This window comes from Myotis davidii, unplaced genomic scaffold (assembly GCF_000327345.1).
Source record: "Myotis davidii unplaced genomic scaffold, ASM32734v1 scaffold269, whole genome shotgun sequence".
Classification (NCBI taxonomy): Eukaryota; Metazoa; Chordata; class Mammalia; order Chiroptera; family Vespertilionidae; genus Myotis; species Myotis davidii.
In genome coordinates, this window is record NW_006383008.1 from 4,105,825 (window position 1) to 4,131,594 (window position 25,770).

Below are 25,770 nucleotides of genomic sequence, written 5' to 3' on the forward strand. Positions count from 1 at the left end.
AGCTGCCCCCTGGTGGTCAGTGCACTCCCACAGGGGGAGTGCTGCTCAGCCAGAAGCCGGGCTCAGGGCTAGCGAGCGCAGCAGCAGTGACGGGATCCTCTCCCACCTCCATTGCAGATGGGAGGTAAGAAGTGAGGGGGCCCAGACTGCGAGAGCCCTGGAATGCAAGAGGGATGTCTGACTGCCAGCTATCCCACGAGTGGTCCCGGACTGCGAGAGGGTGCAAGCCAGGCTGAGGGACTCCCCTCTATCCCCAGTGCATGAATTTCATGCACTGGGCCTCTAGTTCTATTATGAAACAATTGATAATGTCACTATGGCAGCAATGTTCAACCTTTTTCATCTCATGGCACACATAAACCAATAAAATTCTGTGGCACACCAAAAAGTATGTTTTTTGCTGATCTGATAAAAATAAGTGTAATTTTGATTGATTTAAAAAAGAATAATAATTACCTACTCTTTTTGGTCCTAAGTGAATTTTTAAAAAAATCAGTGCCTACACTTGTATATAGGATTCTAATGCCAAAAATTACCCAATTAGATGCAACCTTATTATGCAACATGACCCATAAGATTCAACTCTATTATATGACCTATGTATTTATGGTTCAAGACAAGGCATTCACACCAGATTTATTGTTGTGTTGGCTTTTGTAATTTTTTTATTAGACCATCTAACAGAAAAGAGGTCAGAGTCTCAGACTAGTCAGTATTGCATGTTTAAACAATTCTTGCGGCACACTGGTTGAAAATTGCTGTACTATGGTAATAGTGCTAGCTAAATTTCTTGATTTAATTGCTTTCTTCATTTTTAACATATGGGTTTTTGCTTGCTAAATAACATTCAGGAAAAATATTAAAAGGACTATCTTATGAAGTGAAGACCTCTACTGAACCATAGATTTTACAGGTGTACCCATGTCTTGGTCATTAGGGCATTTTACTTTCCTTATGGCTAACTAGTTCTTGCCACTCGACCATCAAAGCAAAAGTTCCAAATATCATAAATGTTTAAACAAAATTATTGCTCTTTGAAATTTATACAACAAAGGCATGTGTTCACATCTACATTTTATATTATTTGAGAAACAACTCAGCGTACAATATTCCACAGCATATCCAATGTAACCTTTATAATAACAATGCAGTAAATTGAAATAAATTGCAAAATTAGCTGTCAAACTGCCTAGTTGCGATCCCAGTTAAATATGCCCTGTGTATATTGTTTCTAGGATCAAAGGGAGCGTACCTACTCGACAGTAAAAACCAAGTCCACTTCAGCCTCCATTAATAACCTGAAGCCAGGAACAGTGTATGTTTTCCAGATTCGGGCTTTCACTGCCGCCGGGTATGGAAACTACAGTCCCAGGCTTGACGTGGCTACGCTAGAGGAAGCTACAGGTAAAATGTTTGAAGGTAATTACCACCTTTGATTTGGATTCTTACTCTCTATATTTTTAAACTCTTGCACTTTTTGTTAACTATTGGGGATGATGATTTGGTTTAAGATAATTTTTACTTTTAAAGGCAAATATGTCTGCAAATATATGCACTTTGTAGAGGTGATTCAGGATAATACTTTTAAATGTGCAGTTTTGTTTTGCAATGTTAGAAACTGGGGACTTCAATTAGTTTCTTTAATACACACTGGGTTTATTTGAAAAAGATAAAGTTAGGAACAGAAGCAGGACTTGTTCAATAAACAGGGTGGTTGTATAGACGCCAAAATGAATTTACTCTAGTTGTATCAGTCAAAGCTACTTCTTTTTAGAAACCCCAAACGAAGTCAGGATGCACGCCAGGGTGGGCCAGAGAAAAATGATATGTAAGAATCCATGTTGATTGTGAGTTACTTGCCCTTTGGTAATAATTTCAAAAATTGAGCTCAGGAAGATCTTAGAACATGCTTTTATGTTTATTTTTATCACTTTTTTTCTTTTTTGTGTGAAATATTTAAGCATACTAAAGAATATTCTTAACATATATATGAATAGTAAGTATTTTTAAATGTATATCTCTGTATCTACCACTCAGCTTAAAAATAAAATGTTACCAGTATCTTGTATCCCTTTTATCATTTTGCTTCTCTTTATAATGCAACATAGGAGCACAACAACCCATGTGTCTGTAGTGTATCACAAAGAAGCAGAAGTATCTTAGATGGTGTCCTCGCTTATCACCAGAGTGCAAGTTCAGAACAGCTTGAGTACCACTGCTGGTTGTTCTTCAGCTAGCTGAGGTCTCAGAGTGTATTTTTGTATTCCGAAATGTTTTTATTTCTCCTGATAACACTGCTCAGGCAATGGTTCACCAGCTGTTACCTCATCAATATCTTGCCAATCTAGCATTCCCACAAATTCTAAACAAAAATGATCGAAAAATTATTATATGATTTTCTTTCCTCAATTTTAATAAATGTTTTTAAATACATTAATAAAATTTTGATCAAAGAATTATTTTGACCAGAAAAATATTCTCATGAATCTTTAAAAGGTAGACTAAATATCCTGTGTATTACCTAATGATTGCTAAATTTGCTAACAGTATTTGTCTTTCAAAAATTTTTATATTTTTATTTTTAATATGATTTTATTTATTTTAGAGAGAGAAGGAGGCAGGGGGAGAGATAGAAACATCAATGAGAGAGAAACATCAACATTGATTGGCTGCCTTCAGCATGCCCCCTGTTGGGGATAGAGTTCACAACCCAGGCATGTGCCCTGGTCGGGAACAGAACCCGTGACCTTCACAGTGCATGGGTGGACATTCAACCACTGAACAACACTGGCTGAGAAAATTTTTTTATATTTTTAAATTAAGCAGTAACTCTCAGAACCTCAAATAATAAAACATTGAAGTAAATTTGAAATAGAAATTATTTTTTATAATTGTAGTTATAAAAGCATCAATTTTAAAAAGCCACATAATTTGTTGTTATAAAATTAATGCCATTATTTTTTATTATTTTTTAAATGGAGTATGTAAGTTTAAAAATAAGAATAAGTTCAATGGCCCCAAAACATTAAAGAATTTTAAGTTGAGATTTTAACATTTAAACATCCAAAAATATTAAAGCATTTTTAAGTTGAGATTTCAACATTTAAACATTTTCATGATCTTGTGTTAAATGCATTCTCATAGCTTTCTACTTAGATTGACCTCATGATATTTGTGATTTCTAGTGTAATAAAACACTTCAAATAATGTTTCCATATTCCTATGAATAATTTAGACTTAAAAACATCAACTACTTTATATTTACCTGCACATTTTTTATCATAAACCATTAGGTTTGAAAAATTGCAAAATATTTTTATCATATGTTTGAATATATTTTCAAAATGGTTTTTAAAGTATTTTCCAAATAGGTTTGAGAACTTTATAAACTACTGTGAATTGTGTGCTGAGATTCATACATATTATTTTCATTATATAAAAATGAAGCAAATAAGACTCAGAGAGATTAAGATAAAGTAGTGGAACTGAATGATTACATGAAATAAATCTTAAAAATTGATTTTTGCATTAGAAAGAATTTGGTGATTTTTAGCATAGGAATATTCTCTTCCCCTGGAATATATAGTTGATGAAAGAATGATCACATCTCTTTTTCTTATTATTGTCTTGCTAGTGACACATAGAAAGCATTCAATGAATGAAGAAATAACTAAAAGTCATCAATTTAGAACAGATTATCAGTATCAATCAGTGTGAGTGGACATATTCCTGGTTTCATCTCAGCTCTGCCATGTTCAGATGTAGGACTTTGGATGAGTTGTTTCTCTGTACCCTGGTTGCTACGCTAGCCATCACCCAACTCAGAGGGCATTCTGAGGATTCAGTAAATTAATGTTCCCAGAGTGCCAAGGTCAGTGTCCAGCATGCAGGCACTCTTGAGTGTCAGCTTATATTATTGAGCACACCATTTCAAGCTTCTTGGTCTCAGGAATTAAGATTTGAATTATTTGTACTAGATGCCCTGTGCATGAATTCATGCATGGTTGGGTCTGGCCAGCCTGCACCTATCAGGGCCTATCAGGCTGGCTGGGACCTCAGGTGGTTGGCTGGCTGGGGGGAGAAACCACGGGCAGTTGGCCGGCTGACCCCACCCCCAATTGGGGTGGGGGGGCCGATCGTGGGTGGGGACAGTAGGGGGGGAGGTGTCATGGGCAGTTGGCTGGCCAGCCCTGTCCCCTGGCCAAACTCCCAGTTGAACTCCAATCAAACTCCCAGTTGAGGGGACAATTTGCATATTAGCCTTTATTATATAGGACTAAAGGCCCAGTGCATGAAATTTGTACACGAGAGTGGGTCCCTCAGCCTGACCTGCAGCCTCTACAATCCAGGAACTCTCTGTGGGATCAGGCCTAAACCAGTAGTCGGACATTCCCCTTGCAATCTGGGACCACTGGCTCCTAACCTCTCACCTGCCTGCCTGCCTGATCGCCCCTAACCGCACTGCCTGCCATCCTGGTCTCCCCTAACTGCTCTCCCGCACAGGCCTGGTTGCCCCTAACTGCTTTCTCTGCCAGCCTGATCGCCCCTAACAGCCTCTGTCTCAGCCCCTGCTACCATGGAAGGCTTTGTCTGGAAGGATGTCTGGAAGGATGTCCGTAAGAAGTCCAGTCTAATTAGCATATTACCCTTTTATTAATATAGATTATATCTATTGATATTCACCACATCAGAAATTAAAACTGAAACATTTTACAACGTACATTTCATTAGCCATCAGGGTGATGATGTCACCCCGTCATATAACTTCTGGAAAACTCTGTGCACTTGTGAGCATATATGAGTAAAAGAGTCAAATTAACACGGCCTGTGTGTCTCAGTGGTTGAGTGTCATCCCATGCACCAAGAGGTCACTAGTTTGATTCCCAGCAGGGCACATGCCCAGGTTGCCAGCTCAATCCCCAGTAGGGGGTGTGCAGGAGGTAGCTGATCCATGTTTCTCTCTCATTGGTGTTTCTATCTCTCCCTTTCCCTTCCAATCTCTAAAAATCAACAAAAACATTTTTAAAAAGTCAAATTACATTGTATTATGTGAAAATAATTTTGGCCTTCCACATTCCTGGAGAGCTCTTGAGGGATCCTCAAGGCTTCCCTGGCCATCCTTTGAGAAATAATGATTTAGCACAAGCTACTGTGCTAAGAATTAGAGATGTACAGACACATGACAGAGTTGATAGTTTCAACTTAACGTTTAGTGAAAGACAGACTTATACACAAATTCTAGCCATGCAGGTAAGTGCTGATAGAGTGCATGGCCCAATGCTGTTAGTGTCAGGAGACAGTATCTCACTGCGCTAGGAAGGAGAGCAGGAGGGAAGATGCCACTGAAGATAAGTCACCTGAGCACAGTTTGAAAAGAGAAGTTAAACAGACTATTTCGTTGCACATAGGTCCTAAAAGCCCCTTCTAATGCAAAGTCAAATCTACTGTATTTATCATTTTTGAACCCTAGGTGTGTTGATTATGGCACCTATAGCTTAGTTTTAAATTTTATTACCCATGAAATAGTTGAAAATATTAACGATGGAGGTTGACTGTGGATAAATTAAAGTTTGACCCTGGCTATATATAAAAACATATAAATGAATATTCACAAATTCTATTTCCTCATTCACCCAAGTTCAGTTTTCTGATTGGAGTTATGTTTCTGAAGCTAATAGCAGAACGGAACCTAAGACAAGCAAAGAAATCGACCCATGAGACACATAGATTGAATAGAAACACTTTGTATACATATGTGTATACTTTTCCTTCTTCATGAACAGACTACTCCATCCTGTTTTCTCTCTTACCACATATAAAAAGACAGATAAAAACAACCAAATCAACCAAACAAAAATACTTAAAGTCATCTTTTTGTTGTTGTTGAGCTGTAATTCAAAAATAAAGCTTAAGAGTTGTTTCCTCCCCTCAGCCCCCGCCTCATTTAGTTCCACTGGGGATAAATCAGCAAGTGCTGAATTGGCAAGTGTGCATTATACCTTTGTGCAGAAATTATTACAACAGAACTCTTTATATGTTTTTTTCAGTAAAAGCTATCTATGGTTTGCATAGGTGTACAAAATTAAAAGATGAGTTGTCAAAAGGAGGAAGACCTAGAGAAGCTAAAGGAAGGCCAATCAAAAACAAACACACACACACAAAAAAACTTTATGCTGCCTATGGTGGCAGGACATACTCTGCCTACATATAATTTACTGCTCTGGAGACCCAGTCCCTTGCCACTAGCAAGGAGGAGTAATATTTTCCATCCTGCCATAAATTAAAAATTACTGCCATTGATTATTTCAGAAATAAATTACATTAGTTGGACATGATATGTTATATGATGTTTGAAACTGAATCATTTAGTGGAACATACATTTGTATTGTTTTATATTTCTTTGATTACTTTATGAAGGCTATACTGGCACTGAAATTATAATACTCTGAGGGAAATATGACAAATGCGAATTGCGATATAATTAGAACTCCACTAATTTGGAAAAATGGACATAGGAAGGCCATGTGACTTGCTGAAGAATTGGAATTAAAGGCTGCTTTAAAGGACATGTAAACATACACTGTTCCCAGAGAGACTTCCAAAAGGCCAGCAAGGCTTGCCTTAATGAGCATAGAGGAATCACCTATCATCATGCAGGAAGTGTCTACAATTAGATAATGCTGAAACCTTTTTTAAAGTACTTGCAGAAAGTTTGCTCTTACATACATAGCTAACCTCCTCTATAATCTTAAACTCTCATATGTGTGCATTGCATGCTTTTTCAAATTAATACAAGTGATTCTGCTCTTCTTCAGATGGGGAATTGTCAAGTCATGATGACTATGATCACATGATGATCTTTATTTTATATTGATGACATGAAAGATAAAGCACTTAAGGTACTTTGAAAAAATGCAGAGAATATGTATTTTGGTTCTTTTTTTATATTCCAGAAAAACAGACCTAGAAGGATCACATACCTTTATGAGGAAAATTAGGGATTTAATAGCAATTGTAGACCAAAGATCTCTATCTCTGATTCATAACTAAGTTTCCAGCCACTAAGTGGGAGATAGGCATTCAATGATGTATTTTATAGGTTTCTATTATAGCTGAGGAACATAAAATAGATGAAGTACTGTCCTTCCCACTTCTTTAAAATGCAAAAATAACATTTAAACTTACACTGATAGAAAAGAATGCATTTATTTAAAGTTCGAGGTGAATTGGATAGCATAGCTATCTCTTGTTGATAAGGTTTTGTTTAACCTCTTGAGTTCTTGCCTGGTATTGAGTGTTGCTGAGCCTGTTTGCTCTCTTTGCAGCCACAGCCGTCTCCAGCGAGCAGAATCCTGTCATTATCATCGCTGTGGTCGCTGTTGCAGGGACCATCATCCTGGTATTCATGGTCTTTGGCTTCATCATTGGAAGAAGGTAGAACACAAATGTCTTCTAATCTCTGAGATAAAACTTTTTGATTTTTCAGAATTAGGTCACCCATTGCTTATTGTTTAGTGCATTAGAATAGTAAATGCAAACACTCTTTGTCTGATATGAAACATTAGAGGTCACTAAGTTTTCGTTCTTCTGAAATCAAAATATACTTTGAACTTAATCAATGCCTTTAGTTTAAGGGGATGAGTATTGTCATTTCTATTGGGGAAAATTATTCTAGTTAATGTTTGTGGAAACCATTTAAAATCTGTTGTTGTTGTTGTTTTCCAGGGAAAAAAATGTAGAAGCAAATATTTACTCATTGATAAATCTAAATCTATAAATATATTCCTTCTACATTGTCTCACACAAATACTTTATATTCTTTGCCTTTTTTAATCATATGATTTGCTATGTTATTATTATAACTATGGACAGGAAGTTTTTGTATTTTGTTTATAGATCTAACTAGCATGTTGTAAAAATGAATAAGGTATATTTCATTGAATTTTAAAAATATAAAGGAAGATCATTGATTGTGTTGTCATAAATTTGATTTTTTTTCAGGCACTGTGGTTATAGCAAAGCTGACCAAGAAGGGGATGAAGAGCTTTACTTTCATTGTAAGTGTTTGGTTTTTCTCTACTTTTATATATTGCAATTAACACAGAAACCTGGTTGTTAATATTGGCATGAAAAAATTCCTAACGCATCACCCTTGAAATTATATAATGAGCTCAAAGTACTGCTTTAAAGCATTTGACAATATATTTAGAATGAAAATTTATGTGAATTAAAAAAAATAAATGAAACCTCATAAGAAATTTTAATATAACTGCAGGATATATTAAGCTGCCTTTATGTCACAATCTTTCCTTTTCAAATGTTTCCTACTATTCTAATAATAATCCATTAAATGTTGCAAGGCCCATGTTCTAGCTCAGGAATTCTTATCAAATTAGAAGGCTTTACCACCTAGTGAGTTATGCTACCTTGAAAGGCTAAGGAACCACTTTCTCTTCAGCTACTATACATTGTCCATCACTGATAGATATTTTTACCAGACATTAAACAAACAATAATAGGATTTAATCCTCCAATGTTTTCCTGTGGATTTGGATTACCTAGTTCTTAAAAATTTATTTTAGAAATCATATTTGGGATAGAGCTTAGGCAACCGAAGAAAATAGATGTCCATCTGCATCACTTTTATTTTTGTTCATTATGGATGACAAGTAAAAAATGAGAGCCATGTGAGTAAATGTTAGGGCTCTATGCATCCAAAGTAAAAATCTAACAATTGAATGATTTTAGTTCTGATAATCCTTGAAAGTATTAAAAACAATTTTACTGACTATTTTTCTTAGTAGCAATCATCTTTACTAGAATTTTTTTATGGATAGATAAATTTCTTAAATGGCAAAAGAATTATATCAATTATTGTATTGTTTATCAAATTATTGTGTTAATATCTAAGAAGGTATTGTCATGCACCCATTCTAAAAATAACAAGATTATATAAGCATCTATCAAGAAACTGTGTTGTTTAAAGACACAAATTTTGAGTCTCTTTAATATGTTTTTATTTGTTGAACCAGTACTATGACTCTAGTTTTCAAAATAGAAGTGGCTGTAGATAATACATTATCTAAAATGATTATGAAACTCTTTAGATTTCCAGCCACTGAAGGCGGGAAGGGTGTTTACGATACTACAAATTAGAGTGAAAGGTGTGACCAGAGGCGGCTTCATTAAGAAGCCTAAGCTCCAGGGCCCCTCACTTTCACAGACCCCTATTTAGGACCTGGTAAAGCCCTAGCCAGGCTGTGTGTATAATCTCTTTTTGCTTAAAGAGGGTGTCATAATTGTAGAAGCCTCATAAAACTTAACTCTCCCCCTGATTGTGGCTGAATGCATGTGATCCCATCACCTCCTCCTCTGGGATTATTTGATGTGCCCCTGTTGTTGGGGCTTCCTGTTGCTATTCCAGCGGTGATTTTCCTGGGAGAAGCCAGCCTCAGGCGATGAGAGTGCCATAGGCAGTTTTTAGTTAAAGGATGTACAGAAAAAATGGAGCTTACTTTTTTCTCTCTCATGACATGAGAGAATAATTTTAACACTTCCGCAGATAGGAAAAAGAGGTTCCAATCTTGAATGCCTAAATTTTTATATCTAATTTAAAAGGTATATAGGAGAGTAACTTAGGCCGTAGTTAACTGGAGTCCCTATGTGAATAATTTGATGGCAGACTCATGTAATATTGCTTTAATCAGCATGTCACCTTTGTTTCTGTTTTTATTTCTCAAAATTACCAAATACATTTTAGTTTATGTAGTTTTAGTTTGCAGGTTAATGCAGAAAGTAAGTTGAAATATGGCTTATGTAAAACTTATATAGCCTTATGCTTAATTGTCATCACTCAGTTTTAATATTTTAATGCCATTTGCTTTTTTTACATTGACATTCAGTTTGTAATTAGAAAAAAAATAGAGCGGTATGTTTTTACTTGCTAACATAGACAAGATAAGCTTGATAAATATAAAGTTTTCATCTCCAGAGCAAAAATATCAATGGTGGTTTTAAGATATTTAACACTCATGAGAAATGTAAATGAGCTACTAAAACACACAGTAGCTCACCGACTTAATGAGAAGCAACAGACCAGAATATTCAGAAATTCTATCAATATTTTTTATTTTATAAATCAATTTTTCAATGAATAATGAAGCAAAGTGCACTTAACATATCCTATTCTGGTAAATCCCTGATATTTCTGAATCACCCTTTTTACAAGAATATCTTTTCTTATCATTTGATGAGAAACAGACTTTTTTTTATTTCATGACTGTATCTAAGATATGTAAAGTACAACAGTATGGTCACTAGTTATTGGCAAGTAGGCGTCCTTTTATTCCTTTAGTATACAAACAATTTTCTTAGGTGCTAAGGCACCAGATTGAGTTTTCACGGAAATATGAAAGCACCATTTAACTAGCTTTTAGAGCACAGAATGTAATAGAATGTCCAGCCGTTTAGATCAGGCACACTCCACTCTCCATGCCCCAAGTACTATGTTTAAAGATATAAACACAATGGAGCAGTTTAGTGAAGCAATCCCAATTTACATTTTGTTTCCTCCTACCACTTCCAACAATGTCTTTGAATCCAAGCTGGGCAGTATTTCATGTTTTTATGCCAAAATCGCTGTGGCCTGTCAAAATGTTTTATGACAGCTTGAATAAAGAACCATCAGAGACCCCGTTTGAGATGCAGAAGGTTACCTCCATTCTATCTCCCTTATCACAAGACAAAACAAAAGCTATGAAAGGAAGAGCGAATAAAAAGGGAGAAGATGGCTCATTCTCCATCTGCCTGCCAATCTAGGAGGTTAACCTATTGTTTTCTTCCCTTCTCTCTTTTTCTCTTCCCCCTCTTCCCTGTACTCCTTCTTTTCTCTTTTCTCTTTCTATCCCCTCTCTCTTTTCTTCTTGTGTGTTTTTTTTTTTCGTGTTCAGCTTTAGTAACAAATGAGCATCTGTCAGTTTTATAAACTGGAACAGTAATTGTTTAAGACAATCAATTTTGGATAAACAATCAACTACAGCAGAATAAATCAAGATTTTTAAATCCCATTTTCCTTCATACATTCTGCTTCCTTTTGTTTGTTATGTGTTTATTTTTAAAAGATAATTTTAATTTAATGTGATGACATAAGCACAGTAGGCTGCAGTGTAATACATAAAGAAATATATTGTTCTCCAAATAGTGAGATCTAATGAAAAGATTGTTCAGTGGCTTTGTTAAAAACAATAAAGTTTTTTTGAGGATATAGTGTAATTCTTTTCGTTGCATTAATATAACCACATATATGCCTATCTTATCTTTGTCTTTAACCATATGACTGACTTGGAATACATTATTGTAATTGAATTTGAGTTAAAGTTGACATAGCATTATGTTACCTGCATGCTTCCGGGTGCATTTTAAGATTTTAACTTTTGCAACTTTTATGATTCTATGCTGTTTGAATCTTGAACTACTTTTTCTGAGGCATATTGGCTGCCTCCTTCCAGAGCCTTATAAATGAAAGTTCATATAAACCATTCTTCTTTCAAACTGTATCATACATGGTTAGCAGATCCCAGGAATATTGTAAATTTTCTAACTTTACTCTGGACTCTGTACATTCTGGCCTCTATTGCCCTGTAAGGTAAAAATGAAACTATGTTTTTAGTAGATTTCTCTCTGAGTCTGTGATAGTGGCCCTCACTTCTTGTATTAATTTTATGTATATGTCAACGGTGGTTGGTCTTTTAAAAAAATAAACCAGAAGAATAAGTAAGATGTCTAAATGTTTTTAATATTTCTGTCAGTGTAGTAGGCTACCTGTATATGAAATGTCTTCTTTTCCCAGTGTATGTATTTGATTGATTGACTGACTGATAGATTTACGAATGTGTTTCCAAGCCCATTACTAACCTCAATATGGCTTGAACTATGCCATGATAGCAGTGAATTTAATTAAACCTCCAGTCTGATAAGTCATGTCAGAGAATTTTGGTGATGTATTTTGTTGATTTACTGGAAAAGCAATTCAGTTAGTAACCTCTGAGCTGGATCTTCTGTAACCTATAGAAGCTTGCAGATAATACCTATACGCCCGCAGACTGAAGTAGTCTGTTCACACTGCTGTGAATCAGGTGATGTGGAAGCAAGTTCCCTGTTCCAAGGAGCACTCTGCATAATGAAATCCTGGGCTGACTGCACAATAAGTGCTTTGCTTCATCACAGTCATGCTTTCTTACATCATTACAGTTAAATTTCCAGGCACCAAAACCTACATTGACCCTGAAACCTATGAGGACCCAAATAGAGCTGTCCATCAATTCGCCAAGGAGCTAGATGCCTCCTGTATTAAAATTGAGCGTGTGATTGGTGCAGGTAAGGCTGCTGGAGCTTCCTTATTCAGCTCTCCCATTTAGCCAAGATTGAAAGTCATACATCATAATGACAGGCAAATAATTAAGCCTCAAGTACAGAACTTTTGCATTTACCTGAACTGCTGGAAGCAATGAGGCTGGGCTTGTTTATGAAATCTGAAGAGAGAAAAAAGTGAAACAGAAGCATGTGACACAGAGAATCTGTGCATTTTTATCTTCTGTTGGGTTTTTAAGATACTGTTCTTTTGTAAACTATCTTTTAAAATTTGGCCTGTACTTCAAGAAATCACTTAGCATTATAAAAAATTAGAATGTTTCTGAATTTTGCTGGAATGTATTTCCTCTTACTTGATTGACCATCTTCTTGCTAAGCTTTCATTTTTATTTTTTTCTTATATTTGTAGGTATTCAGTAGCTCTTGTACTATTTAATTTCTTGTAGAAAATTAATATGCATGACTTATTGTAAAGGAATATTAGTTTCTATGTGTTCAATGTATTTTTATAATAGTGTTACATTTTCAGTCCATGTAATCTAGCAGTCATGGGGCATACGAATTCAACACTCTTAAATCTTGAAGAACTATTTGCCCCTTAAACCATAAAAGAGGTAGCAGTGTTTAGGATTTGCTGATGTCCCCTTCCCTTTAGTAGGCAGTGTATGTTAGATAAATTTTAATTCTCAATTTTGTTTCTGAGTTTTTGTTAATTCAGTTTTTTAAAAAATAGTAGCTTGTGTAACAGACTTTAGAAAAGCTTAAAAGTACTTTCAAAGAATTATTTGCATTTACTTTGAGAGAGGAAATACTTCTGAAATTAAAACACATCTGCCTGTTCTGTTGCTTCAGGAGAATTTGGAGAAGTGTGCAGTGGCCGTTTGAAACTTCCAGGGAAAAGAGATGTTGCCGTGGCCATCAAAACCCTGAAAGTCGGATACACGGAAAAGCAAAGGAGAGACTTTCTATGCGAAGCAAGCATCATGGGGCAGTTTGACCACCCAAATGTTGTCCATTTGGAGGGGGTTGTCACAAGAGGTAGATATTGATTATACCTTTCATTTACCAAATGGACTGTCGGAAATCAGTGTCATTGCACACATAGTAAAAAATCCAATTATGAACATATTGCACATTCTAAATGAATATTTTTCTTGGTATGTACTGACTAAACAATTTTTCTTTTGTGTTAGCACCTCAGGTAAAAAAAATCAAATGAATGCAGGATTAGAATAAAAGAATATCTGATGGCTAAAGCAACTGAGATTTTCTTTTCCCCCTTAGCTCAAAAACCACAGAAGTGGTGCACTTTTAGTCTTCATACATTACATAAAGTGACATTTTCCCTGAGTTTTCTTCACAAAGCAGGAGTCAGAAGAGCGCACTGATTTTTATTGTTTAATTTTTTTGAATTGTGACCATGTTCCAGACATTTAAGGACTTTTTGACCTTAGCAGCAGTACTGGAAGCTTTCGAAACTCTGATGCATTCCGTCTTTCAAAAGAGCACCATGTCTTTTATCTCGGATGAGAAGGAGAGTAACCTTGAAGTTGAGGTTGCATTTTTCTGAAGCAACACTTTTGTTTTCTTACGTATGTATGTTTTTAATTTTAGGGAAACCTGTCATGATTGTAATAGAATTCATGGAAAATGGATCTCTAGATGCATTTCTCAGGGTACGTAGCAAAATTATTCTCCCATTCTAAACATATTGCATACATGCTACAAAATAATCTCCTGAAGTGTGTGTGTGTGTGTGTATGTGTGTGTGTGTGTGTGTTTTCAGTGTAAATGTGAAAATTATAAACAAGTTAGAAAGTTGTCTTTGAAAAGCAGGTTAAAATTCAGTGTCTTAGACTGAATTGAACTAGAACCTTTTTTGATCATTCAAGTGATACAATGTAGTGAAAAAACTAGTTTCAATTAATATGCTACCTCAAGTACAGAAGATACCTGAAGCCCTGTCATTTGAATACAGGTTGTAGAGTAGCATTTTGCTTTCCTAGTACAATTATGGATGAAATACAGTGGTAATACCGAGAAGACTAAAAAGTGAAATAACCATATAATATTGGTACAATGATCCCAGGTCTGCTCTGTGGAGCCATTTCTATTATGTTGTTAAGTAAACACCAAGCATAAAATGTAAAATTATTAACATTTTTAAAATTAATAGCATGTGATTATTTTTATACATGATAAATTCTAAATGTTTAAAATATGCATTTTTATTCCCAAAAACTTTTCACCTTAAGAATATGAACACATGTTAACATATTTTTGAATGACAAAGAGAAAATAATAAACAATAAGAGGACTTGCAGAGTTGTCACAGATGATCTAGAATTGTATGTTCTACCCAGACTTACAGAGGCATTCAGGAGATTTAGAGACATCTGTATTGCTGCTATTGCTGCATCTGTGTGACATGCATGACTATAAGCTCTTGGGAGGAAAGCATCACCTAGCAAGTTAACTCAACACCAGTGTCCTTGTGCACCATATTTGTGATTCATTTGGAGAAATCTGTGGGTTAAACATATATGATAGCCAGTCCAGGTGCACATATTGTTCAATCCCACTTCCTAGTATACCTATTTTAGAGATTTTTTTGTTGCAAGTAATGTTCCTACTAATAGCAAAACCAGGAAAAGTATAAAAAGAAAACAGTCAGCCAATATTATCATTTCCCACTTCTTAGTTTTTCTTTATCTTTAATCAAAAAATGTCCTCCCTTTTTTTTTTTTTACCATTTGGAGAAAATATCTTAATATATGTGCTTTTGTACCTTTATACATTTTTAGATTATTTTTATAACTTTTTATCTAGTGAGGAAAACACTTAGCTGTCAGGGATATGTTCAGATATTCCATTCCCTAACTTTTACCTAAAAATTAACATATACTTTTGGATTTGTATAATATGAAGCTATTATTTATTAATATTAATGACATAAATATAACTGATTACCAAAACTCTGTTTTGTATTATTTGCCTATCAGTAAAATCAGTATTTATTTTGTTTTTTACAAATGTCTGTATTATATAAAAAAGAACAATTCCTATTATATAAAAGTAAATGACTAGTGTGCAAACTTTTTCATGTGGATTTCTTTCCCTTCGAAGCACAGTTTACTGGACTTTATTTTTGTCTTCCTGTAGAAACACGACGGGCAATTTACAGTCATTCAGTTAGTGGGAATGCTGAGAGGAATTGCTGCTGGAATGAGATATTTGGCTGATATGGGATATGTTCACAGGGACCTTGCAGCTCGCAATATTCTTGTCAACAGCAATCTTGTTTGTAAAGTGTCAGATTTTGGCCTTTCCCGGGTTATAGAGGACGACCCAGAAGCTGTCTATACAACAACTGTAAGAAAAAGTCTATTACTGCATCTCTTCATATTCCTAAGATTTTCCTACCAAGAAAGCAAAGCTTAATAATAATTAACATGGGGGGGAAAGGGGGAAATTAACCTCAGGAGTTTTTTTGTTTGTTTGTTTTGTTATTGTTTTTTTTTTTCCTTTTGGAAGAATCATTGTTGCTTTTATAATCTACATATAGGATAAGAGGATAAATAATAAGAATGATAGCATGCTTATCGTATATTGGAATGTTCAGATAAATAATATACTGTAAAGTCATGTACAACATCTAGTTACTAGTACTCATACTTGTAGCAAAAAGAAATGTAATTCTATCTTAAATAAAGATTTTAAAAGAAGATTAGCTATGCTAAGTCTTACAACTTTTGTGAGATTGTACAAAAGGGAAATATGTGAGGGTTTACTTAAATACACCATATTTCATTCCATTTTAGTGATTATTTTGCATAATTTGTCATTGTCTTTTGACTATACTCCTAAGAACACATAAGGCCCATTAACTGAGTTGCCATAAAAGTGAAATATTGTAATGACTTTAAAAAAACAGATTAGTAACTTTAAATACACTTAGAGAGGTTCAAGATGGATAGGTGTGATACTGCTGAATTGCCAACCAAATGTAAAGATGTTTAATGGTAGCTTTATGGTTCTGCTGTATAAGTTGTTATACATATTTAAAATGTTGATTTCTTGTTATAACAGGGTGGGAAAATTCCAGTGAGGTGGACGGCACCTGAAGCCATTCAGTACAGGAAGTTCACATCAGCCAGTGATGTATGGAGCTATGGGATAGTCATGTGGGAAGTTATGTCTTACGGAGAGAGACCGTACTGGGACATGTCAAATCAAGATGTAGGTGTAACACTATTTAAACAAAAATAATTTAATACATTGATATCCATTATTACTAGACTATGTAGGCAATGGCTCATAAGATGAAACTTCTATTGAATTATAAAAATATAATTGCTGAGTTTACACAATTAATACAACAAATTACTAAATAGTTACCATAAATTAGTGGTTCAATCAATTTTATTTTGATTTTCATTTTGAAGAATTGTGTTTTCCTTTAAATCTCTAGATATAATAGAAGCCTACACAGGCTATTTCCTCCTTATTAAAAATAATGATGCTTTGCTTGCCCAGCTACAATGGGAGAGTCACACGAATAAAAGCATCATTTGTGGAGAGGAGGGTAAAGAAGGTTGTGATTGTGGTTGTTTTTATCTTATTCTTCTTCTTTAATGTTCTGAGAAAATCTGTTTAAATCATTGTTGATTGGATTAACTAAATTTTAATTTCATGAGACAATCTAAATTTTATGACCAATATTGGTGTTTCATAGTGATATTTCATAATGTAATCACAGTGGAAGTATTTTTGGAAATTCCTAAAGAAGATATAGTGCTCATTAATGTGTATCCTGTTACATACTAAGACATAAAACATGCTATTATTCTTTGATACAAGAAACTGGTAGCATATTGGGGGTTATACATCTCACACCAAGAGACCACTTATAAAATAATATAAATAAGTGTGAATTTTTGCTTCTATTAGGTTGAATTTTTTTGTAATTGACATTTTATAGGTCTAAAACTTTCAAATACTGGCAGATTTATGTAATACAACTTATTGACTATGTGAGTGAAATTTGGATAAAAGTAGAGAAAGTGTAAATCTAGGAAGTAGAAATCTGAAGATCTTGGTTTATAGCTGATGAGAAATTCTCCAAGGGCACACACTGGCACGGTCAGAAGCAAAAGCTTAGCAAGGTGTATGGAGGCCAATTATCTTTGTTTTTTATTTAGAGTTTTCCATATGAAATTTATATGGTTCTTAAAATTTATAGTTATTTTTAGACAACTAAAGTCAAATCAGACGGTTGGTAAAATTATTTTCAGTCTATTTAAAATATTTCTCTACAAATTTCTGCATTTCACTGCCTGAAAAGGTGAAACTTTTAAGTCATTTAAATCTTTTGGTATTTTAAATTGAGCGATGACTTGAAACTTCTTAATTTTTATTTATTTATTTTGGTTTTGGTTTTTCAAAGATAAAAGCCTAAGTGATGAGTGCGTTTGGCAGAGGCAAAGTTGTTACTATTTGACAGGTGTCAGTGTCAAAGATTCCATGGGCTGTCAAAACGAGAGCAAACAAATCCTTGGGGCAGAGAAAGGGAAATATTGATATTCCCTAGACACTCAGGAGAGTTTCATTTCTTTTGACACCCTCCTTCTGCACTAGATACAAACATAAAGGGAATGACAGGAATATAAGATAACTTAAATTCAAAGTTTACCTAACTTCTAAAAACAAATAATAGAAATAGTTAAGAAAACGATAGATAGCTTCAGTTTTCATTTTTGGAATTCTCTAAGTTTTCTTGAAAATTAAATATCATGAAGATATCATAAGTGTATCATGAATAAATAAATATTTTATCAATTACATTAAATGATATCTAGAATAAAGCTTTGTTCTGATGTAGAACTTTTAGCGCCTCTTTTTTTAATTTTGAAAGTCTTAATTGTTAAATTCAGACACACATTTATGTAATAGTAAGGGCTTTCCTATGCCATTCAGTTTTGGTAATGAATTTGATGTTTATATTCCTCTTATAGGGTAATATTTATTATTTCATACATTTATTGTTAAAGTGCTATTTGAGCAGTTATATAGGGTATCCCAAAAAGTGTATACACACTTTAAATGATTATAAAGTCAGTATTTATTAACATACGGTTCATTTTGACAATTTAAAAGAATCTGCAGAAATGAATAATATTGTTTTACAATTCCTGTTTTCAAACTGATGACTGATCCACTGATAATGAAAAGCAATTGAATCACAAACATCAAGAATTATTTTGTTTAGTATTTGTGCAGCCTCAATTCATCAACCGTTGCTGGTTTTGTACCGTAAACTTTATCTTTTATATAGCCCCATAAAAAAGTTTAGTGGATAAATTTTCTTTATTCAGAGTTTAGTCTGGCTTCACCCATTATTTCAAATCAGTTAAACTTGAAAAGGAGTAAAAATTGAGTTATCAGCTGTTAAAGTGTATATATCTTTTAGGGGGATTACCTATATGTATAATCTTCAATACAAAAATGGTGGAAAACCTGAATAATTTAAAATAATTCTATTCTGGTAAAAAAAATTCTCTAGCTAAAAGCTTTTTTTTTTTTAACTTGGAGTCTCTGCTAGGAATTCATGGAGAGGATTGAGGTCTCTGAAACTCCTCATGCATATGGATATCCTGTGTATCAGAGAATATATTATGTTTTTCTGGGAAGTTTGCTTTCACCAGATCTTCAGATATATTACCTTTTTAATTAGCCTAAATTGATTTATTAAGTGAATCAACTCATGTTATAGTGTTTAAGTTTAGTTGCTAGGAATTTGTCAGGAATGTAGAAAGCCCTCAACTATCAAATGCTTTAGAGTATGGACGCCTTTAATAAGATGCCATGAAAATAAGCAGTAAATTGATGGTTATGTTTGTAAGCAAGTTCACACAATTCCAGGCTGAATGTTGAATCAGGGGAGGTTTCTGTGATCACGCTGCAGAAATAGGAAAGGGCTACTGTAGAAATCAGTGAGGTAGAGAGTTCCTTGCCAGGGGGGTTTAATTACACTCTTGACATATGTGTGTGTGATCAAGAAAAACTTGGGAAAAGATAACATGCATTGGTATAGTGACACCCACACCCAAATGCTTCATGACTCAATTAACACTTGCATGAATGCTCATAGTATTTTTGTGTACTTATAACTTCCTTGAATTTTCACCAAATGGAAGCAGTTAGAATCTTGTTATTTGCCATTAAAATCAAAGCTGATCATTCTCAATAAGTTGCCATTTTCATTCTTTTTAAATAATAAAATCTGCAGATTTATAGCCCTTTCCATAATGGCCTTTCAGGGAAAAATCTTTATATATATAAAATGTAGTCAAAGGTAACAGATATCATAGAAATTGAAAATACTCATAATTGCCATTCACAGAAGCTAGCTTTTCTTTGGATTTATAACAAAGTTATTTTTTCTCACTTTGAGTTAGGCCAATACATTTTTAATTATACTAGCAAATGGTCATAAAGATAATGAAGAATAAGCTTCCATAAAGATATAGGAGATAAAGGTAAATTCTTAAAGCGTTTCATTTTAGAACACTTAAAAGCTTTGAAAATATAATACATGGTAACTAAATTTATTTTCAACTAAATTGCGAGCCCTCAATTTTTCTTTTAAAAGCCACCACTAATTTATATATCTGTGGGTTTTTTATATTAATATAGAAACAAAATTGTGATTTTTTTAAAAACTTTGCCATAATCCCTTAAGAGGTGTTTGAAGTACTTAATTTGTAAGATATGGGTTATGTTATGTGAAGTTAATGATATGAAAATGGACATGAGCAGAGAACAGAAGCCAATTATGTTATATCCCATGTTGCGTGAATACAGGCCCATTATCATGGGTGCTGCTTTTTCTCTTAATTACCATGGTCATACTACAATCATACTGAAACACTTCTCCATGAGCAACTTTGTGTTTATTCCTAAGCATTTTTTTACAGTACATGCCGAAGTACTCCTGCTGTATACCAGTGGATTTTTATGGATGATATTTACCCTAGTCTCATTTCACAGGCAACTATGTAGAATTAGAAATTGCTTATGAATTATTTTCTTTGACTTTTAGTAAATACTAAGGCTAGATCTGGACAGGCAACACCAAGTTATGTATGGCAAACTGTGCTCTGGCCAGGCCAAGGTTCCCAACAAGCATCTCTTGTGCTCCTGTAGGTGAGGCATGGTTAATGGGGCCCTTAGAGCCCAAAATTGATTCCCAGTCCAGAGCATCTCTTATTTTAGATGTTATATATTGCTGCTGCTCCTTTAAAAATGTGTAAACCACTGTGTCTTTGAAAGCTACAAGTTTCATTTTGGATTATGATACATGTTATTCCTTTGCTTTAATAATAGGAATCATTCCTATGATGCAATAAGACAACTACTGAGGTTTATTAACTATTTTATTCCTATAAGAGTCTTTAAGGGCATTATACTGCATTTATTGGCACAAAGACTTAAGAATTTTTTGGGTTCAAAACTAAAGAGACCTCTGGGAGAGATGTTGAAGAGTATTGTGTCAGAAAGATCATGACAAGATTTATGTTCATCAATTTAAAATATTACTTAGAGGGAAAGAAATAAGGAAAGCTCCTTCCACCCACATTCTTTCTTGCTGGACATGGGAGGGAGACAAACTGCAAGCAGGGAGACAGGTCAGGATGGTGTAGGGACAGCACCAACATTATGAACATGGGAATGCAATCCTGTCAAATCTGAAGGAAACTCTTCCAATTCCAGCAACCTCAAACACTCCTCCCCCTACGAAGAAAATGCCCCGACTGTTTATTCTTTGCTCATTTTGAATACATAAAGTTTTAGAAATTTTTTTATTTACTTATGCATAATTTATTTAAATAACACAGCTTTCCGAAGTACAGTCTTTTTCCTTCTAAGTTGTTTAATGTAGAGCACTTTTGAGTCCAAGTATAGGCCTGTCACTGGACTGTACAAAGCCACATGAAATTGTTTGCATTTGAAAGGTTTTTTTTTATTAATTTCTCCTACAGCTATATACTTGTGATCTTTGCAGAGTTATCATTTGTGTGTGTGTGCTTATGTGAGGTAGGAGGTGCCTATGGAAAGTCCAGATGAAGATGTCTAGTAAACTGATCTATAAGACATGGTGATCAGGAGAGAATGTGGGCTTGAGGATGGTATACTCACAATACTTCTCAAAAGTTAGTGCAATCAAGTTAATCTATTTACCTTTTAAACTCCATCAATTTGCATATATGGATATTTCTTAAATTCAAGTGGATTCTTTGTTTCTTTTCCAAAGGATTTTCTCTGAAAACTGTTGATGCCAGCTACTTTATTAATGCCATCCTACAACCTTTTTACATTTGAATGTGCTATTCTTGAATGTCAACAAGCATCTTAAGGATATGATTCCCTACAAATACTAACTTTATCAGCATTTCTTAAAGCCAGCCTTTGGGTTTATTTTCTTCAAAAACTCAAGGTCACCTCTTTTGTTTGTCAGTTTTTCTTATATTTCTACTGTTACCTTAGTATTAAAGGATTTGTTAATCCCCCTTGAATATTATAATGTTTTGCAAATTCTTATTTGTAGTCTTTGCCTTTCTATTATTTTTCTTGTGTTGCTCAGGTTTATAACAATTTCTGATTTTTAAGATCTATTTTTTCATTCCATATAAATAGATAAAAATAAGTCTGAATAAGTAACTTTTAGACTTTCTGATTGCTCCATACAAATGTTTATAGAAGCCTATTTTTTATTAACATTCAAAGCTTGATATACTCGTAAATGTCAGTTTAGGCTGTTATGTATAAACTAGAGGCCTGATGCACAAAATTCGTTCAAGAGTAGGCCTTTCTTCCCCTCGCTGCTGGCACCGGCTTCCCTCTAGCACCCGGGATCCAGGCTTTCCTCTGGACACTGGCAGACACCCGGGACTTGGGCTTCCCTTGTAGCCCCAGCTTTGTCCAGAAGGTTGTCCAGAAGGATGTCTGGTCTAATTAGCATATTATGCTTTTCTTATGATAGATGGGCAGGGATATTCTGATAAAAGTATAACAACCAGGACTCTGGGTGGGAAAGTCCTGATTTGTAACCTTTTTCAATTTCCTAGTGTAACCCTTTCTCCCACCCCACTGCCACCCGCTGCCCACTTCCCCAAAGCCCATTTCAGCCTGGCACTGTAAGGTCACTAAACTTGGAGTTGCAAGGTGATTTAATCACCTTCTTGAGCCAGTACAAATTGGCTTCAGCATATAACACTAGTATACTTTCTAAACACATAAACTTTATATTATTTAAAATAATAATGTACTTGGTAATATTTACTGTCATAGTACCATTCACATATTTTGATATCTTGTTTAAAAATGCAAAAAGTGAAACTTTTAAGGATTCAATGTTGGGCAACACAGCACTTCCTCTTACAACTTGAAAAATCTATAGGTAAATATGTACATGCACAGCCACATATGAGTAAAGTAGTACCATAACCTGTTCCCTTTTGAAAACTTCTGGAATGGCATTAAAAGGTTTTCCATCTATTGTCACCTGCGTGAACTTAATTACTGCTCCCCTTTGCTGAATTGACTAGAAAATGTCATCACATCCTGCTCATGCACCCCCCGTAATAGCAGGCTTAATATTTATGGATGGATGGGTCGGGGGAAGTCTTTTGCGAAGTGGTGCGCCTCACTTTTATGAGGATAAGTCACTTTGCCTACTGGGCAATTCATTTAATTACCAGTGAACCTCAGTCGGTAATGTGTTGAATGTCCTTCTGGCTGTAGGTTATAAAAGCGATAGAAGAAGGCTATCGCCTGCCGGCGCCCATGGACTGCCCCGCGGGCCTGCACCAGCTCATGCTGGACTGCTGGCAGAAGGAGCGCTCCGAAAGGCCAAAGTTTGAGCAGATAGTTGGAATTCTGGACAAAATGATTCGAAACCCAAGTAGTCTGAAAACACCCTTGGGGACCTGCAGTAGGTAAGAAATACCTGAGGCAATGGAACCTGGGGGGAATTGATATGCTCACATGAACCATTTATCTCCTCAGCCCCATCCCAATGGCCAATGGACATGTGTCTTACATTCTAAGTCCATATTAAACATATTGTGTTTACCATTTGTATTTTTTATTTTCAGATAGCTTACCTCAGTTGAATTAGTGTTTAAAGAGACCTACTAATTATATATATATATAGTGTGTGTGTGTGTGTGTGTGTGTGTGTGTGTGTGTGTGTTTCCTTAAGAGTTATGATAGATATCAGTGGCTGCCATTTAGAAAAAATAAATAAATTGAAATTTTGTGATTGGGTGGCATTTCACATTTTCAAATCATTTCTATTATTATTATTATTATTATTATTATTATTAGGCTTTATATTACTAGTACCCTAGTTTGTGACCTATTATCTATTTTATTGTTTTGCTGTGAGTTATGTAAAAGGATTCTCTGAAATTAACATTTGTAAATGTAATTCAATACATGATTAAAGAGGTATACCCGTTAAAAAGTATCTGATGGCGGGGAGGGGTCAAGCGGGGGAAAAGGAGGCATGTAAAACTTTATGCAATAAATATTTTTTTTAAAAAAAGTAAAATGTGTTACACACACACAACAAATAAAAATAAATGAAACAAAAAGTGTCTGAAACACGCCATTCTTTGAACTTGACTTCCTCCATTGTGATGCATACTCGTAGTTATTCAGCTTCAGCTGCCAGGTAGACCCAGTGCTCTGGTCTGCACTGGAGGTCAGTCGGGCCCTTGTGGAGGTGTGTGAACTCACACGGTCTCAGAAGGGCGCCCTCCTGGTCTAAACAAGTCAGTCCGCAGCCAGATGTGTTTCCTTTACTCACACTTACTTGTAGAGAAGCAAATGAACAGATATTTACTGATCCCAAATACTACTGGCTGTACTTTTAAAAATGCATGGATGATGCAATCTGGTGGTCATGAAACATAAATAAAATATAAATTTTGGAGTCTGCAGTAATTGGGTAACCTTATGCATTATATTTTATTAGTATATCCGTTTATTTTAATATTTACACATTTACATTTTACATTTATATTATTTTAATATCAATTAAAATGTGTACTTTGATTCTATATGTCCTTATTTTTGTATAGGACAAGACATTTTTTTCCTTAGTAGTTCATGGAAAGAAATGTATTTTTCTGTTGTTGTTTTTCTTATTTAGGCCAATAAGCCCTCTTCTGGATCAAAACACGCCCGACTTCACTACATTTTGCTCAGTTGGAGAATGGCTACAAGCTATTAAAATGGAAAGATATAAAGATAACTTCACAGCAGCTGGCTACAACTCTCTTGAATCAGTTGCCAGAATGACCATTGAGTAAGCTTAAGCTTGTTAAATTATATTTCGGAATGTGTTTACGGTACAATTCAAGCTGTAGACAGTAGAGGCATGTTAAAGAGGTCTGAACTATGAAACAAGGGAGAAAAGTATCTCTTTAGTAAGTACTTACTATGTGCTAGGCATTATCCTAAATAGGCCTTTTAACATAAACAGTATTTTTTTTTAACCCCCACAGCAACAGTTTTATTATGTCAATAGTTTCTCATACAACCAGGCTAAGGCTCAGTGAACTGAAATATTTTCCCCAAACTAGCTCAGCTAGTTAAGTGGTAGGTAATTTGTCTCCATAGCCAGTGTTCTAAACATCATTCAGTGAGACTTCCTTTTTCATTAACGACTGTACGGTTTAAGTTCCTAACCTTTCCTCATTGCAACTAAGGATTTCTTTCACCACATTTGTATCTGACATTAACAATCTCAAAGTTTCAAACCCAATGCCAAAGTGCATTAGGACATACAATACGATTATTTTCTGAAGAGGTCAAAAGAAGCTTAATTTAATTTACTGTAACTAAGAGCTTAGTTTAACTTACTTTTTGGAAAGTGTGTGAATAATCACATCAATTTTCTTTTTAACCATAAGAATCACCTGATAAAACAACTTTGAAATTGCTATGACCTTGCAAGTAAAAGTGAATTTTTTGTTTTGGCTCCATCACTGATTATGTGGCCTTATGAAATCTATTTAATGTATCCCAAACTTAGCTTCCTTGGCTGCTCATAATGCTTACGGGTGATACAATTCCTGTCAGTCAGTGAGTTTGAAAATGGGTAATAGGGTAGTGAAGACCTGGTTGGGGGGGGCGGGGGTGTGTGGTTTAAGAGCTGGGAGGAGAAGGGTAAAGGGGGAAAATGGGAGACATCTGTAATACTGTCAACAATAAATATATTTTTAAAAAGTATTGCTATTCTAAAAACCTCAGGTTAACAGTCCTATTTGACAAAGGCTGTTTTCATAAAGTCTTAAAGACATTAATTTTACAAAATAGTCAACATCTAGTCA

The 25,770-nt window shown here is 34.7% G+C and overlaps 1 protein-coding gene across 5 annotated transcripts in view; it reads left to right on the forward strand.

Annotated features, from left to right (window-relative positions):
• The window catches only part of EPHA7 (EPH receptor A7), a 169,881-nt gene that overhangs the window by 139,696 nt on the left and 4,415 nt on the right, over window positions 1-25,770 (forward strand). Inside the window, exons 7-16 of one of the 5 annotated variants that reach the window (XM_006778241.2) lie at window positions 1,236-1,419; window positions 7,327-7,435; window positions 8,003-8,058; window positions 12,251-12,376; window positions 13,223-13,408; window positions 13,985-14,046; window positions 15,533-15,742; window positions 16,460-16,609; window positions 23,174-23,367; window positions 24,588-24,743. In XM_006778241.2, the coding sequence (XP_006778304.1) occupies window positions 1,236-1,419; window positions 7,327-7,435; window positions 8,003-8,058; window positions 12,251-12,376; window positions 13,223-13,408; window positions 13,985-14,046; window positions 15,533-15,742; window positions 16,460-16,609; window positions 23,174-23,367; window positions 24,588-24,743 (1,433 nt within the window). Of the gene's footprint in view, window positions 1-1,235; window positions 1,420-7,326; window positions 7,436-8,002; window positions 8,059-10,950; window positions 12,228-12,250; window positions 12,377-13,222; window positions 13,409-13,984; window positions 14,047-15,532; window positions 15,743-16,459; window positions 16,610-23,173; window positions 23,368-24,587; window positions 24,748-25,770 lie in introns of those variants that run through there. The other 4 variants (XM_006778242.2, XM_006778243.2, XM_015557692.1 and 1 more) reach the window with 4 other exon arrangements.